This window comes from Podarcis cretensis, assembly GCF_951804945.1.
Source record: "Podarcis cretensis genome assembly, chromosome: 1".
Lineage (NCBI taxonomy): Eukaryota > Metazoa > Chordata > Lepidosauria > Squamata > Lacertidae > Podarcis > Podarcis cretensis.
This window is the reverse complement of record NC_137170.1, coordinates 8079442-8098132: the sequence shown is the minus strand read 5'-3', so window position 1 is coordinate 8098132 and position 18691 is coordinate 8079442. Positions and strand designations below refer to the sequence as shown.

At 40.6% G+C, this 18691-nt stretch overlaps 1 protein-coding gene across 4 annotated transcripts in view; it reads right to left on the bottom strand.

Annotated features, from left to right (window-relative positions):
* The window catches only part of ARID4A (AT-rich interaction domain 4A), a 61869-nt gene that overhangs the window by 29132 nt on the left and 14046 nt on the right, over window positions 1-18691 (bottom strand). For all 4 annotated transcript variants that reach the window (XM_079984250.1, XM_079984248.1, XM_079984251.1 and 1 more), the window contains 6 exons: window positions 17188-17267; window positions 16993-17087; window positions 15183-15315; window positions 11944-12023; window positions 10180-10256; window positions 7020-7186 (listed from right to left, as the gene is read on the bottom strand). In XM_079984250.1, coding sequence (XP_079840376.1) covers window positions 7020-7186; window positions 10180-10256; window positions 11944-12023; window positions 15183-15315; window positions 16993-17087; window positions 17188-17267 — 632 coding nt within the window. The remainder of the gene's footprint in view (window positions 1-7019; window positions 7187-10179; window positions 10257-11943; window positions 12024-15182; window positions 15316-16992; window positions 17088-17187; window positions 17268-18691) is intronic.

Genomic DNA, 18691 nt, shown 5'->3' with positions numbered 1-18691 from the left:
GGGATTCGGGCTGCTAACCTTCTGTGTTTATAAACTGGGTCCACTCCTATGCCAGATGTGCCCATTTGTAGCAGGTGACGCCACCCACGCTGCTCACTCTCCAAACTGCCTTCTCAGAAATCCTGCTTCAGGCTTGAAGCCCTAAAAGCAGGACCCACAAGCTACAGAAAAAGACTAGAGAATGAATAGGTTGCTCTCCAGATGCAGCTGGACCTCCATCTCCCATCAACCTCAATAAGCATGGCCGACGGTTAGGGTCCAAGAATGTCTGGGGTCACAGGTTCCCCATCACTGTTAGAGGAGGAGACCCAAGAGAGCAGCAGAACGGTCAAGAGAGACACTTGATTGGCAAGCTGAATGAAGCCTTCCAGTTGGTCTTCCAGTTTTTATTAAAATCACTTAATGCCCTTGAAGGGTGGACTTTGTGAAGGGAGGCCAAACATTGCTACTTATTTCTAAGGAAATAAAAAAATTCCTTCCAGTAGCACCTTAGAGACCAACCAAATTTGTTATTGGTATGAGCTTTTGTGTGTATGCACACTTCTTCAGATACCATGCACACGAAAGCTCATACCAAGAACAAACTTAGTTGGTCTCTAAGGTGCTACTGGAAGGATTTTTTTTAGTTTCGACTACAGCAGACCAACACGGCTACCTATCTGTAACTATTTCTAAGGAGTGTGCAATGAGGTTGCAAGAGGAATAAAAGTTAAGATTAACCAAGGAGCCAGGAAAGCTTAAATAAAGAAATAATCGCTCATAGGGGGAGGAAGAAGAGCAGGCCTGTTTGACTTCATCCAGGAGTGAATTTCACAGAAGGGGAAACCAGCGTGCTAAAGGCTCTCTTCATGAACTCACAGGTAACACTGAACCTGCTGAGATGCACGAAATTGGTCTTTTCAAAGTGAAAAACCAACATGGCTACATTAGTAGGCAGTCCCCTCTTTCAGTATTTACGTTCTCTGATAAAGTAGACGGTGCCCCACAAACGAAAGGCGTTAATACAGCAGAAGCATGAATGGTTCGTTTTCCCACAAGGCCTGGCCTCTGGTACCCTGCCAGGGAGATCCAATATGGCAAATGCTGCTCCTGTTTTCAGATGAACTTCAGATCCTGTTGAATCCCAACCCTCGTTGACTTGAGTCATCATGGCCAACAGTTGGAGGTGATGGGAGTTGAGGTCCAGCAACATTTGGAGGGCCACAAAATCCCCATCCGTTCTAGGACTTTGCAGCTGGTTAACATCCAGTTTAGACTATTCACAACTCGGTGTGCATGCGTGCTACCTTTAAAGACACCCCAGAAACTGCAGTTGGTTCAGAACAGAGGCATTAGGGTTCTTGGCAGATAATTTGATCATTTTATGCCAGTGCTTTAGAAGTAACTTACATAGTCTTGGAACATTAAAAAAATTATTTAAAAAATTCGCATTTTACATTCCAGGAATGAAGCTTCTATTAAGCCAGAAAGTGTTGTTTTGTAAAGAAGGGAGAAGATTGCATAGCATTACAGGAATGTGAATAAGTTATGAGGTGTTTCATCTCTTGCTTTATCCTGCAAAAAACAAATAAGGCTCACCTCTCAATAAGTTTATTTTCATGATTGTAATATATAGTGTTCCTTTTGTAAACTAATTTTATCATCAGGATGGTCTCCCAGGTTTTTCTCACACATTCTATCAGTGTTGGAAGATTTTTATTTTCCCCAGTTAAGCTATACAAAGCTTTGCTGCTATCAGAACAGTTATTTACCAATTAGAGATTGCTGTTTATAACTTCAGACCAAGGCATGCATATGAGAGCAGTTTTTGAATTCCTTGAAAGTGTATAATCAATGCTTTCATGTATTATTTTCAAAATTGTTGCCCCCAGCTTCTGTTTTTATGCAGTTCCAAAAAAATTCTGTCTTTATATTTTTACAACTCCCACAATGTGTATTTTGACTATATTTTGCTCAGGCTATAAGGAGTAAGATACTGTTGAATGAGTGTCTTGAAATAGTTTTCTTTCAGATTAACACTTAGTAGTGTTGTTGGGATATTTTAGACCATCCAGACCCATTCTGCTTGTGACTAAGTTAACAAGTTCATCGACCACTTTCTTTTATACATATAATGGGTGCAATTGTTCTCTCTTTTAAAAGTAATTTTTATTAAAGATTTTCTTTGATTACAAAAGCACATGCATTGCCTTTATTTAATTGTTTTCTTATAAACTGGGAAAGTGTTAAATATATTTTGTAATTTCCTTATTTTTACCAGATTGTAACAGAATTCCATACATTATCCGTAAATGTCCCACTGTATATCTTAGCTGAAAGTGGTCATCTTTGAATTAAGGCTGTTGGCACCTGTTCATAGGAGAAAATATGCTCTTGTTCAAGGCAACAACTAAGGTTTAACAGGTTATTCCACATAGGTCAATAGTTTGCTATACTTGGTTACTGGTCATTTTTAAAAATTGTGGTTAACCGAGACGGAGTTTGAGTAACTTTTTGCAAACAATTGCTCTAAAACAAGATTGCAAACAAGCAAGGTGATAACGGGCAAACTTAATGTACTCCTTGCTACACATAAATATTGATAAACACTTTGACAGTAGGTCTTTGGTATAATAAATCTATCCAAGTTTTGAACTTTCCTCCCATTTTAGTTTACTGTAAAACTCTTCGTAGGAAAGGGCAGTCTACCCTATCAAAAGCCTTTTTTGTGCCTAAAAAACCATGGAATATTGTTTGTTGATGTTTGTGATTGCATGGTCAATTTGCTTTTTGACATTATGCTGTAATTGCCTGTTTTATTAACCTGTTTGATCCTATTTTACATATTTGTAGAGTATGTTGTTTATTCACTTTTGCAATTAGGAAGGACCCTATTTTAACAACTTGATTTAGCAGAGAAATCAGTCTGCATGGCTGAGGTACCATAGGATCTTTGTCATGTTTTGGTATAACTTTCACTATTTTAATGTTCCATTATTTTAATGTTGTATTTTATTTTTGTTTTTAAGTTGTAATCATTCATCTTATTTTTATTTTGCTTGTAAGCCGCTCTGAGCCCAGCCTTGGCTGGGGAGGGCGGGGTATAAATAAAAAATTATTATTATTATTATTATTATTATTGCTTCAGACCATGACCTTGGTAGTAATTGTTAACTGCAAATATCACTTTTCTATAGTGCTATATGATTTAAACAAACAATTTGTATAAATATGTTTACATCTGTGTTCTTAATTTTGGCTGTGTGCTAATATTTGTTCTTGTTGTATTTATGCAGCTATTTTGTGTCTTTTATTGTATATTTACATTGTTTTTTGTTTACTGTAAACCACTGAGAGACCTTTGTTCTGGGACAGCATACAAATGACAGAAACCAGCAACTAATAAATCACCTGTTGCACTGCAGCCCTATAGCTAGGAGGAGGCAAACAGGTGTATTGTTGCCCTCCACCCTCAAAAAAGAGTGAGACAATTCAACAGATTAAACTTAATTTATACCCAAAGAACAGTGAGGGCCATAATTTCCGACAAGAATGGTTCCAGAAATATGAATGGTTATGGAGTATTATCTATCAGCTAATGTATGGTATAGCTTTCTGCTATGCTTGATGAAAACTCCAACCAAATATGTTAAAACAATATGTCTTAATTTAAGAGGTCTGAGGGACTGGAAGGAAGCACTTGGAAGTATTTTAGCAATGTCTATGCAGCACGAAAAAGAACACTTTGGTATCCTCCTGTTAACTGCATCCTTAACATTTTTTTCTTTCTGAAACAAAAATACGCCGTCAAAATAATAGATAATAATAATAATAATAAGTCCGGTAGCACCTTACAGACCAACTAAGTTTGTTCTGGTATAAGCTTTCGTGTCTGTATGCTGCTACTAGACAAATTTTTTATTATTATTTTGACTGCGTCAGGCCAACACACCTACCTACCTGAATCTAAAAATATGCCGGTCATTTAATTCCTGGTGTTCATACTAAATTTCATTTTAACCTAACCTCCGGGCACATTCCGGGCCCAGCCCTCCCATACTTTCCAACAGTGAGCACGGGGACTGTCTAGCACTATGCCCCTGCTCTCAAACTCCCCATTTAGAAATATGGCTGCCCAAGTTAACAAAGGTTGACTACAGGGCTGCTGCACAGGCCCGGCTTCAGGGCCCAATTCTGTAGCGCTGGGTTTAATCTAAACAGCATGGGGCCAGGTTACCTGAAAAATCACCTCCTCTCACATATATCTCTCCAAACCTTAAGATCCTCCTCCATATGCCTCTGCCAAGTGAAGAGAGGGAGGTGGCTGCAAAGGAGCAGACCTTCTCAGTACTGGTACCGTTATGAAATCGCTTTCCAAGGGAAGCTCACCTGCCATCTTCTTATACCCACAGAGGCCTTCCTTGGCACCTGCAGAGTGTCCTCCCTGCTTAAATTAGACTTGAAAGAAGCATTTATTGTTGCCCATAGAAAAGGTTGTTGACCCCCGTGGTAACTATCCCATTTACTCCACCAGTCAGCTCCTCCACTGCACTTTTCAAAAAATCAGAGGGGGTGTGAGGAGAGATCTCTCAATGAAAACTTTTTTTTTTGCTTGCATCTTTCTATCTCATTCATCCCGAATTGCTGTGTGCTGCTGTTTTGTTACTCTGATATTGGTTGTCTTGTAGTTTTATTTTAGGATCTAAACATTGTGCATTGTACTCCTTTTAATTGTAATATTTTTTGTAACCCACCCTGGGACCATCTGGGGAAGAGTGGGTTAAAAATATGTACAAAAAATAAGCAAATCTTATTGGAGAGAAATAAACAAAATCTGTGAAAGGAGATCAGGAACACAGTGGTAGATTTAAGTTGCATAGACACAATAAATTTAAAGTATTCCCCTTCCATCTAAGAACCATCACTCTTAAAATATAGTTCCCATAATTCTTTTTTTTTTGGGGGGGGTGTCAGAGGAGAATGTGCTTTAAATGTAGTGTGTGGATGCAGCCTTAAAGAGCTCTTCTTAGCCATGGTATAAGAGCAACATTATGATTTCCTGGGGGGCGGGGGGGACGGGGACCCAAGCATCTTTATTTGAAGATCCACTCTGCATGGATTCAGAAAGAAAGAGTTAGAGGAACTCAAGTTTACCCTGAAGTTTATACCTTCAGTATACCGGGAAAATTGATTCCTTCACTGACGGAGAGAGTACTGAGAGAAACCACAATTGCTTGGAGTGCTGAGGCTTCATCACTGAACAATAGCTATAACTGGTGAAGTGGGGGATAGCTGATTCTAGGGAGTAAGGTTGGAGAATGAACATGTGATCTGAACCTTGGGAACTTGAGTATGGAAATGCCTGCCTCCTTCTTGAAGCACAATGACTCTTGAGCATATCAGGATAGAAATTCTGCCTCAGTTGTCTGCAATATTTGTATTTTAGCTCTTCAGACTACACGTATTTTACATTAATGTGAAAATAATCTGCATCTCGTCTGCAGTAACTTCAGTGATGCGCAGCTGAGAGTTAGTTAAGTAGCCTTCAAGTGTTCTAATGCTGTCCCAAACTAAAATGAGGTTCAACTAAAAAGCCACAGACATCTCCTAGGACTCCACCCGGTTGAAAGATTCAGGAAAGACAAACAAAGCACATTGTACATTGAAAAACAAGATGTAGTGATGGCCAACTTTCATGGTTTTAAAAGATTAGACAAATTCATGGGTCAGGCTACCAAAGACTACTTGCTCTGTAGCTGGGGATCATGAGAGACTGCTGTATCACTCAGGTCCTGCTTTCAGACTTCACATGGGGATCAAGGTGGCCACTGTGAGAAAAGGATGCTAGACTAGATGAACCATTGGCCTGATCCATTATTACATGCAGAAGAAACATTTTAAAAAGTCTATCTCCACCCCACCCCCAATCCTGTTGCCATTGTCTACTACCTATAACACAGGGGTGACCAACTCCCAAGATCTACTGCGATCTACTCACAGAGTTAAAAACTGGGGATTGAGGTCAAAGTTGTTGAGCTTTTTTAGGGAGCCAAAGGGAGCCAGTGATCTACAGATGTCCAATGATCTACCTGTTGGAAGTGCCTGCTATAACACACACATGCATTTTCCACCTGGTTCTGCATCCGAGGAGCACAAAATAATGCAACTATTAAGAAAATTATGTGCAGTATAATAATATGTCACAGGAAAAACCATGCTTCAGTGTTGCTCACTCAAAATGGCCTTCAGTGTTTTTTAAAAGGATTTTTGATTTCCTGAAATAGTAGCTCTCTGAAATTAAGATTTTCAAGCCTAGTATTTATCAAAATGTGCCCTCATCTAACCTACATTAATGTTCCTGTGGAAAGTAACCTGGAAAGAAATTGCTCAAAGTAACAAATGGAATCCTCTTTCACACATGTGAAAAAAGCTAAGAACATTCCTCTTGTGTTCAGTATCTGTTAGGTCAGTTTCTACAGTCTCCAGTTGCAGTGGGGACACCATCCAAAGATGGACTGAAATCTTCCCCTGCTACTCTCTATGCATCTCTCGCACATGATCAAATAGGGTATTTTTTGCTTTTTATTCCTGCTAGCTAGGCAGCACTTACTCCCCAAAACAATTTTGGGACAGGGAGAAGTCATACACCTCACAGCTCTTAAGACAGAAACAGCAACCACCAGAAGGAGACATGCTTCTTAGAGTGGGGGCATAGGAATGTGGAGCTTTCACTGTATCCTTCCACTGTGTCACCAGCCATCCTGTAGCTCCGTCTAGGAGCAAACACAGCAGAAAATGTTGGTATTTGCTTCCATTTAAGTATCTATAGCTGGAATAGGAAACTTGTGGTCCTCCAGGTGTTGCTAGACTGTAAATCCCTTATCCCTGACAACCGACCATGCTAGCTGTCACATCTGGAGGACCACAAGATCAATCTGTAGGATCAAGCTATTTTTTTTCTTGAAATTATTTTCAAACATGACTGTTACATGTGGAGCATATTAAGTTACACGTGTACAAAGGAAAGCCAACCCACTCACCACTACTTCTTCCTCCTTATGTTCTCTTTTGTCTTCCTCTTCATCACTCCCAGGCTCACCGCCATCTTCTTCATCACTGCTGGAGGATTCCAAGATTTCCCGCATATCCATCTTCCAATTCGAAGGTATAACTTTCAGACTGAAGAAGGAGCTCGCCTCTTGTAACCCTTCGGAGGAAAACGTCCCGTGCTTACTCATTCAAGGTACTAAGAATCAAAACTGCATTATTACCAATTGGCGCTATCCTTGCTCCTTTTTCAGCCATACGTTAAGGTCACAAATTCAATATTGGGTTATCAAGAGGAAGGTGAGAAACTAATGCCAAAATAAAATAATAAAATAAAGGGGCACTTCCAAGGGGCATATACCAAATCAATCTGAAGAAATGATTACCTTTCTAACATCTACTAGTAGCATAGAATTCACAACCTTCATTTATGTGTAAATTCTTCAGTTCCTACAATGTGGAATGCTTAACCCTCAGCATTCCTTTAAGCATCTTGATGTTTACAAGGCTTAGTGAAAACACAACCAAAGCTTTCATACCATAATGCGGGTTTATGCTTATTCCAGGACTAGAAGAACATATTCCACACCATATAAAGCTGCCTCAAATGAAGATCGACTATTGGTTCAGTAATGCCGATTTTGAATGGCAGCATTCCTTCCTTTTTTGGGGTACAGATCTTTTCAAGGCCCAAAATAAAGATTCTTTCAACTGGAGATACTAGAGATTGAAATTAGGACTTTCCACATGCAACAAGTGAGCTCTGCCACTAAACTACAGTCTTCCTAATCAGATGGAATCAACTCTCCACTGACTCCCCCCCCCCCCGCCAAAGAGCAGGATTTGTCCTCCCCGCATCACACATCAACTAAAATGTAGGAATAGTTACACCAACTAAGTAGCCCTGGACCTCAAAGCTAATACTAGAATAAATATTAGTCCTTGGAGTTCCAAAAGCCTGTCATGTTCTCAAGAGCATCCTATTAATTGTGTCACTGTACAAACTTGGCTCGCATGCATATAGATACATACATCTCTGCCCTATAAGCCCCTACAGTATTTTTACACTTCTGATTTCACTCATAACTTGCCGCTTTCAATATATGACATCCAAGATGTCAATACACCCTAAACCTAGGCATTTGTTACCAGGGTATCTACTGGTAATACTAGCATAACATCTTAAATAATGCTCACCTTCTGCAAAGAGTCAAACTATTAGTATCCCACTATAACATTCATTATCCTAGAAGTATAATGCTCTGAAATTGCAAATCAAATATCCGTGATAACCAGAAAATTGTACAGTGGTACCTCGGTTCTCGAACACAATCCGTTCTGGAAGACCATTCAAGTTTTTGAAAACCGAGGTGCAAATTCAGCTGAGAAAATTGAAAAACAGACAGTGGAAGCTGTTCGACTTATGAGCTGAGTTCGAAAACGGAAGCATTTAATTCTGTGTTCGGGTTCTGAAATGTTCATCAACAGAGATGTTCAAGAACCAAGGTACCACTGTATATTGCTTGACAGGGAAGATTCCTTTAGAAAATCTACTGCAAGAATGGCCACATTCCTGCATTTTTCTTTCCAACTGTTTCAATGTGGGCTGGAAACAGAAATATATGCAGCCTAACTTTTGTGGTCTGATTTATGGGCTCTACTGCTCACACCCAGGTGTGCCACAAATCCTTGATTCTTGGGACACTTCTGCTGCACACTAACCACCAAATAGCCACATGGACATTTCCATTCTTTTAGGAATTCTACTCCTTGCAATCTATATGAACTACCTACAACACTTATGTGCTTCATTATCCTGAATAGAACCTAACTACAGATTAGATGCAAACACTTTTAATAAAACAGACATGGCCCATTATCAAGAAAAGCAGGTGTGAGTGGGGACAGATAAGCAGGGTCAGGTGGGAGGAGCTTTTTACTGGATATCATTTTTCAGCTGCAACTATCCTTTTTGTTCTCACAACACCCATGCTTCCTGACATCCGTTTCCCCCTTGCCAACACACCAGAGAAAGGCTGCTGGGCAAGGGGAATCAAAAGGGGAAAGTAGCAAATGGAGAAAGTATTAAGCACCTGCCCCTCACTGCTTCAACCCTTCAGATGTCTCCCTACCCAGGCTGCTTTTCATGTCAGAAATTGTCCGTTAGGGTACACACATTTGTATGTCATTAAACCCATAGGGACGTGGGTAGCGCTGTGGTGTAAACCACTGAGCCTTGGGCTTGCCGAGCGGAAGGTCGGCGGTTCAAATCCCCGCAATGGGGTGAGCTCCTGTTGCTCGGTCCCTGCTCCTGCCAACCTAACAGTTCGAAAGCGCAAGTAGATCAATAGGAAAGTAAGGCGTTTCCGTGCGCTGCTCTGGTTTCGCCAGAAGCGGCTTAGTCATGCTGGCCACATGACCTGGAAACTGTCTGCGGACAAACACCGGGTCCCTCGGCCTATAGAGCGAGATGAGCGCTGCAACCCCAGAGTTGTTCGTGACTGGACTTAACTGTCAGGGGTCCTTTACCTTTACCTTTAAACCCATAATCAATAACCTGTACTTTGTGGACAGGCCTGCCGACTGGTCTCTGCCTCCTTCTGCAAGTGCATTACCAGTTGATGTTCCATTTCTATGCTTGTACAAGACTACTGTCCACGTAACGTTGGATAGACCTGCCCAGGTGTTGAATGGTTTCTTTAAATGTAAAGGTTCATCATTGTTCCACTCGATGTGTATGTCTTTAAGGGGCCAGAGCAAGGGCCAGAGCAAGATAACGAGACCCAGCTTTACAGCTGTGAAACATAGCAGGTGCTGCTGAGTTGTACTGATTAAGGTGTGTCAGCATTTGGTTGTAGTATATAAGGAGCAGCACCTAGCTCTCCCATTACCCTGGGGGTTGGGTTGGTGGTTGGGTCTGGTTTGTTGATGTATTTAGTGTAAATGGAGTTTTTGTTTTTTTCGTAATTAAAACCTTAAGTTATTTTTGAGTCCCTTTCTTTTTAATGCATGATCTCCCCAGCAAGCTCTCTGCAGCGCTACCATACTGCAAATAGCCAACACCAGGACCATGTGGATTCCATCTCTATGACTAGTTGCATAACTATAATTGCATAACTAATTTGCTTTTATACAGTAACTTTTGAAATTTACCTTTTCTAGAAGACAACTCGGATTTTGTAACGTTTAGGATGTCTAATTCCTCAATGTCCTTTCTTGCTACTGAATAACTGCAAAAGAATTGTTTAATTGGATTAAATATGCCACATTCATTTTCCCGAAGCTTCTCATTTTAAAAAAGTATACCTCTGTGTATACTCTGTCTTTGATACCATGCATTTGCACTAATCTTCATTTTTAAACAGCTGAACAGGTTATCTCAATACTTAAATTTACTAAAGTTAACCTATGGGAAGGAACCATCCATCTATATGAAGTTGTTTCTGCATGAATTAATGTAGGTGATGCAGTGCTTCTGTCTGAATAATCTGAAATACATGCCATACTCCTGTATGGCTCTCTCGCACCACTAATTAATGAGTTATAGGGATACATATTATAGTTGCAAGCCTTTATCAGTAAAGGAACTAGAACTAGGTGATCAGTCCATGAGGTTGCAAGTTAAGAACACTGTATTTTCCAATGCAATCTTGTATCTGGTATGCAATAATTAAATACAGAAAGTAAAATATTATTCATTTTGTTTTCATTTGTGCCCCTTTTTCTGCCAAAAGGAAATCCAAAGCAGCAGACAGTAAGTGCAAAGCAATCATTGGAAAAACTTTGATACAGATACAAAAATGTCAATTATAATCTGGTATCTGAAGAAGTGTGCATGCACACGAAAGCTCATACCAAGAACTAACTTAGTTGGTCTTTAAGGTGCTACTGGAAGGAATTTTTTTTGTTTTGACTATGGCAGACCAACACGGCTACCTATCTGTAACTTTTATTGAACTGTAACTTATCTTCACTGATGAACTCAAAGGGCAGCTGTATTTAACTTTTGGTGACATGCATTTTTTCAAATTAAAAACAAAAAGAAATATTTTGATAAAAAGCCAAATAAGTACTGAAACAAAATTTTTACATGTGCCTCTATAAAGGACAGCATCCTCCAATGTATTTCCTTTCTTTACTTGCAGTCTCACAGTACGGAAGAGTTCAGATGTTCAGGCCAGAGAAATAACTGTTCACCTGAAGGCAGCTTCACCAAGCTAAGTACCCAAATACCAACAAGGAATTAATAAGGTGCTCTGAGCATGGAAGTCAGCATCAATGTAACTTAATCTGACATAGCTAATCATCATCATCTTCTTCATCAGCATAGTTCTTAAATTTTTTGTTGTTTTAAAAATAAGGCAAAGAGACAAATGTGAAATATCTTGTAACTGTATTGGTAAGCCTGTACCCTTAATTGGTTCTTTTCCAATGGGAAACCTTTCTGAACGAGGGGTTGGGGCAAGAAGTCTTGTGAAAATTCCATCGCATATTGTATGAAGTAGGAAAAATGTAAGTAGGAAATGGATTGTGAGTTTTAAACACACTTCCAAAATGATTTTGGTAGCTCCACAGCTAATAGCTTACAGCTGAAAATTTGCATGCCACAAAGGCAAGATAGTGTTTTATTTTAAACTTCAACACAAAATTGATCATCCTAGTGAAGAATGAAAGTCTTCCACAAGATTCATGCTTACCTTTTGGAATACCCTAATTAAGAATATCCTGTTAAATTCCACAATCACTGGTGGATCGTAGTCTGCTGCCTTAATTATGTCCTTCCTGCATTAACAATAGGATTATGTAGAAAAGGTTCTGACTTTGGAGGAGGGCTAAGTTAAACCATTGAACTTTATGTATTTATTTTGCAACACACCATACCTGAGAGATAGAGAGATGTGTAGAAAAACTACTCACAATTTGGAATCTGCAAAAGATCTCACTAAACACTGGTCCTTTTTCACTGCAATGTCATCGCTGCAGCTGGGAGATAAGACCTGAAGTTTCAAAAAGAACACATGGCATTGGGGATTTTTAAAAATTCCTCCTACTAAGGGGGTGGGGGGAAAGGTTTCATACATCATGTTTCAGCTCTGTTATGGCAACTCCTAATAGCAGCATTTTATTTTCCAGAACAAATCCATTAGGTAATGACACTGCGGGGAGGTAATTTTTTCTTCCATCTCTCATAATGCTGGAGATCTCCCAGTTAAATTAGCAGTACGCTCAGGACAGAAAAAGCATTTCACACCATGAGCCATAAAGATACAAGAGGAAATAACAGCCTCAATATTATTTCTTTAAAAATTAGCAAATTCCTGGAGGACAGATGCCACACTGGTTATAAGCTATGATGGCTAAATATAATCAGAGACCATATGCAATATATCAGATGCTGCCAACAAACTTGAGGAAAGGCCACCAGATGTACAGTTTATGTGGCATTTCGTTAGATACTGTCAGAAAGGCAGTGAGACCAAAAGGAGCTTGATCTGATCCCTAAAGGCAATTATTATGTTTTTAAAGTATTGCGAACTCCCCACAAAACAAGACAGACAATCCAGTAAGTTTCCATCATTAAAATCATGTGTATATAACAACTGCAGCCAAAATCTCTACCCTTCCACCCGCACAACAAGCTCAACTATGAGATTACATATGCGTATGTACTCCCAAGATCAAACTTGCTCAGGTTCACAGTTAAAAGAAGTTTGATTGGGGAAGGGTCATAGCTCAGTGGCAGAGGACCTGCTCTGCATGCATCAGGTCTAATCCCAGCACTTCCAGGTAGAGCTCAGAAAGACTGGCTGCATTAAACCCTGATGAGTCACTGCCAGTCAGTGTTGAAAATACAGGGCTAGATAGGACAGCAGTATAAAGCAACTTTCTATACTCTTGCTTATCCTGATCTACTTCTTCAGTGCCAAGCTCTTCATCAGAAATAATTTGTTAACCTTAATGTGCACCAGGAGATTCAAGCCTGTAAGTCTGAAAAGTGAAGCTTATCATAGAGTAAAATCTTCCTACTTTATTGAGGGTGTTGTCGTTTGCCAGTCATGCATCCTAAATGCACACCAGCACCACATGATCGGGCAGCTCATTCCCACTGTTTTGAGAGGCTGAAAGGACTGTACTAAGTAAACCCTCGTCTCAGAAGAGGGGATGCATGCATGTTAAACAACACCGGGGGCTATGGGAACTACTAAATATAGCTGCTTCCTGTGACAATGCCACAGAACCCTACTGCTTTTAAATCTTTAACTTCCTCCGATTTTGCACACATTATACATGCTCCTCCTCCTGCAACCATCTTGAGGAAGTCCATGCATTCCAGCGCATTTTCCCAATTAGGAAAGTTATACCAGTAAGAAAAATTTCACTGCCATAAAGGCAGGAGCTCCAGGGATTAGCGATGCGCTATTGACAGTGATCCCTAAATCCTCACGCTTGTCTATTCATATACATATTTATATACAAATCCAGATATTTAACTAAAAGAAGCCTGACTCCCATTTGGCTCCCCTTCTCCTCACGTATCATCAAGCTGCAGCAGTAGGAGAGATAGAGAGTGGGTCCATTCCATCAGACTGCTCTAGTTCCTGAACTATTTCTACTCAAACTGAGCACTTTAATAACAACTCTGTTGGCTTGTTTTCCCTCCCCATCCCTTTCTTGCCTATTGTTTTGTGGCTTGCAAGCCTCCTGGTAGGGCTTTTAATAAAGCATTTATATCCTGCTCTTCAGCTAAATAGGTTCTGTCCTGTTTTTAATCTGTTGCAAGTGACATAAATCAGGATGGTGATTAAAAAACCCAGTCCAAATGACTGCATAGTGAGCTCTGCAAATGCAAAAAAGGGAAATCCTAGAGCATGCACACGTATTTTACATGTACCTAAAAGAGGAATCATAGTAAATCTAAATAAAAAGGCTGCTTTCACACAAAAAAACCACCTATGAAAAGAATGACCTTGGCAAATCAAATAACACGGTAAGATTTCATCTAAAGCTACATTTTCTCCAACTTAATCATGAGTCCGAAGTCTCAACCTAAACAGGTATATCTTCCTTCTGAAACATGCTAAGAAATGAAAGCGTTTAAGTGCCCACAGTGCATGCTTGTTTTAGCTAAAAATAATTTATACAGTGGTGCCTCGCAAGACGAAAAGAATCCGTTCCGCGATTCTCTTCGTCTAGCGGTTTTTTCGTCTTGTGAAGCAAGCCCATTGACGGCTTAGCGGATTAGCGCCTTTTAGCGGCTTATCGGCTTAGAAAAAGGGGGGGGAGGGGGAAAAACCCGCAGGAACTCGCAAGACATTTTCGTCTTGCGAAGCAAGCCCATAGGAAATTCATTTTGCGAAGCATCTCCAAAACGGAAAACCCTTTCATCTAGCGGGTTTTCCGTCTTGCGAGGCATTCATCTTGCGGGGCACCACTGTATGTCTAATTGCATTTGACGCGAACAGCATTCAAACCACATGGGCATGCACACACAGAAACCACAATTGGGTTTCATCATGCTGAACTTTGTAGCAGGCAGGAGGAGCAATAGCTACAGAATTTTCCTTCAGAAGATGTATCTCCCACTGGGTTGAGTAGGGTCCCCGCCAGCCAAGTAGGATTTCAGAGACTTCTATTCAAAGTACTTAAATTATGATAATGGGCAAAGTGGGAACTAGAGGAGCCAGCCATGATGGGAACTAGAGGAAGCAGCCATGAACTTATAGCAGGATCTCAGTGAAGATGCAGATGTCATAGAAACAAGTTCCATAGGAAACAACATTTCCCCCACCAAACGTATTTACCAGGAAGGTTTATATTCTATGTAGTCAGTTAGCAGAACCTGCCTTTGTGCAGGAACTGGCTGAGCAAGAGTTGCACTACCAAGAATGTAAAAAAACATTTTCAATATGGACAATGCATTAATTTTTCTCCCACCCCCCTCAAAAAAAGAAGCATTTCCTTAAACTTGGGAGACCCAGGAGCATTATTTATTTATTGCTTTATTTATTGTCACCTTTCTCAGAACAAGATCTCAAAGCCGTTTTACACTCAAATCTAGTTTCAAAAGGCGTTTTGCCCCGTTGAAGTTCCTCCCCTTTGAAAAGCACCTGACTTTTGTGCCCTATTATAAAAGCCCCTAAAGATTTCTCACTCACCAAAGCTGGATACCACCCCGCCTCCTCAGAGCTGGGAGTCACGCTGACAACTTTACCAAGCAATTCATCGTTAAGACGCCTCTTATCATCATCATCCTCTTCACTACTTTCTTCCTCTTTTTCATCTTCATTACTAGAGGGTTAAACATACAGCGATTTTAGACAGCCCGAATGTGGAGATTATGAGGAGCACATAACCTCACCGCAGCCTTGATACCTCAACAGCTCTTTTCTTCCTTTTTGAGGGAAATGGCTTAAGACAAAGCAGAATGCAGTAGGCTAAAGATTCGTCCTGTGCTGACATATGTGCATTGTGCTGTCGAGAGGCGCTGGGGCTAGAATCAAGAACTCTTGCATGTGTGGTGCTGCCATGGCTGCAAGCCAGAGGGCTCATGGGGCTGGGCTCTGCTGTTATTCTCAAAAGTGTCACAACCAACCCACGTAGCCTAGCAGTCCCCTTACACCCGGAAGGATTCCAAGTCAGCATGGGCTTTACTTGGTCCAGCAAAGACAGCTTCTCTGTGTCCACAGTTAGTTCTGAAATTCAGCACTTCCAAGAATAAACCACCAATATTTATTGTTGCCAGGGAAGCTAGAATCAAGGCTTGAATGGAGCTCCTTAAAACACTAGTCCTTCTTTTAAAGCACTTATGTGCTTCAACCTTATCTCCTCCTTGTCCTCTCTTATGCCCTAATTCTTGTTCTTTCCACTTAAGCTTATATTCTGCCAATTTTTGTCTTTTTCTACCACTCTCATACCCATGCCTTTTCTATTCTCGAAACAGCCTCCTCCCCTCTAACAAGCAAGCTAAAACAAGGCATGCATCTATCTAATTTTAATAAGGAAGATTTAAATGCAGCTTGGCTTCCATTGTCTGTTACTTTAGGCATGTTTCTTCACATACATACTTCTATATACTTCAGAATATTTTTATGTTGTTATTTTAGGCTTTGTACTGAAATACAGTGTGTGTGTGTGTGTGTGTGTGTGTGTGTGTATACACATTTTAAAATTTAAAAACTGAAAGCCCTGTGTACCAAAAATAGTCCAAGTCCTACACCAAGACAAGCCAGTATGCATACAAATTATTAAAAAGTGTGAAATAGTTTTGTATAATTAATTCAGCTTCTGTTAGTCCCTGAATGGCAAGGAGCTTTTGCAGGGTCCTGTCCTCTGATAACTCCAGCACATTTTCAAGTCTGACTTCACAGCAACAGAAGGAAGAAAGTTAAAGAAGAAAAGGCTTCCAGGATGCAGAATTCCATGCAGCACCACACTTCTGCAGAATCCTAAAACCCAAGTTCCAGATGCTTCCTGTCACTGCGTTTCTCAGCCACTTCTGCAACTCCACCAAACAGTGAGGTCTCCAAGGATATTTCAATGGGAAGTGTGCTTTCCATTTCAGAAGAGACTTGACGCAAGAAGGGAGACAGGAAGCCCAAGACACTTCCTCCACCTCAGAAGCCATTTATGCACTTTGTCCAAAGGCTGTCACCTTCTGGACTGCATCAGAAGAAATGGGTAGCCTATCCTTCTGAGGAAACGTTGTCCTCTGAGTGGGGCATTTTTTGTGATTTGTATGGTGAAAGGCAAATCTCTTGAAAATTAGGGGATTTCAGGAAACAGTGTGGTATGATTGTGGGTGGAAAGAAGGAAAGTAAACTGTAATTGCACAATATTATGCTCCTTGCAAAGGAGGCACACTTCTTCTAAGCTCATCACTGAAGACCAAACCTGCCTTCCTCGTTCCAATGTCTGAGAAAAGCCCAGTAATACTATTAGAAGCAAGGCATTACAAAACACACTCACACAGGAAGAGAGGATCTCCTTCCTCTGTTGGATTTCTTCCCAATCACCGGCGTTCCAAAGTGCTCTGGGTTTGTTAGTGGCAGTTGGTCAAGTGTCTGGGAGAGGAAGGGGAAAATATGACAACTTGACAACTTGCTAATTTTCCAGTTAAAAGAAGAGTGTTAAGTTTACAGCTTCAGAGTGAAACAGCCTTACCTCACTTTCTGCAAAGTGCCTCTCTCCCTTCAGACACAACGATGTCCGTCTCAAAGTCCTTTCATCACCGTCATCAAAAACTAAACAAAGCCAAACCAATAAAATTACATAAAAGGAAAAACCACTTTATTTGCAAAGGCAAGTAAATGGAAACTGCAAATTATTCTTGTTATGTGAATATATTTAGTGCCCCCAATACTGTGGTGCCCCGCAAGACGAATGCCTCGCAAGACGAAAAACCCGCTAGACAAAAGGGTTTTCCATTTTTTGAGGCGCTTCGCAAGACGAAAACGTCTTGCGAGTTTTTTCCCTCCCCCCTTTTTCTAAGCCGCTAATAGCCGCTTAGCCGCTAATAGCGCTAAGCCGCTAAGAGGGATGCTTTGCAAGACGAAAAAACCGCTAGACGAAGAGACTCGCGGAACGGATTATTTTCGTCTTGTGAGGCACCACTGTAGTCTCATTTTTGAGCTGCTGTTACACCATTGTTTGCATTCCATCATACACATTTTCTGCTCATTTTTTCTTATGGAATATTCCAACTAGTGATGAAAGCTTTCTTGTAGTGGAACAGCATGTGAAGGACATATGCTTAGATGTTGTAAAGCCAGAGAGAAAGCACGCATGTACAAACTGAAGATCAATATGCAACGATCACCTCAAGCAGCCTATTGGAAACAATGCTTCACCATTCCAGCATAGCGCGACAGATCAAAGCATTATAAATTTACAGCCAGCCAGTGTGGTATAGTGGTTAGAGTGTAGACTAGGACCTGGAAGACCAGGATTCAAACCCCCACTTCCCCATGACATTCACTGTGTGGCCTTGGGTCAGTCACTGACTTTCAGCCTAACCTACCTCATAGGGTTGTTGTGGCATTAAATGAGGAGGGGGAGAACTGTGTATGAGGTTCTTGGAGGAAACAGTGAAATATAAAAACTATAAATAAATAAACATTAATTCTCCCAAGTATGCTGGGGTCAAAAATCATCTAAGCCGCAATGTATAATCATTCTTTTTTAATGTTGCCGGCATAAAAATGCTTGAAGCATTTTTTATACAACCACTCAGGGTGGGCCTACTGAAAATAACTGACATTACTAAATTAGGCCCATTAATTTCAATGGGCCTACTCTGAGGAGAACTTGTTTGGATAAACTGCGTATCTTGAGCTGAGCCAAGTGCGGCATCTCATACATAATTGTACATAGGGAATACAGGAGAGTGAATGTCAACTATCCAACTGTTGGAATCGCCTTTCCATCTTGACAGCCCCTAGAACAAGCATTTCAACTCCTAACTGAGCCCCTAACCAAAGTCTACAACCTAAATGTTGCACTTTAAAACACACAGGCACCTCCTTTCAAAGCACAGGAATGCTCTTTACCAGAAAACCAGCAACATGAACAAATCTACCACAGCCTAGGCTGCAATTTCCAGCTGCCGGAGGTGGGGGAAGAGGAGAATGGGAACTGCAAGCAGCAAAGAATGTCCACAATAAGGACA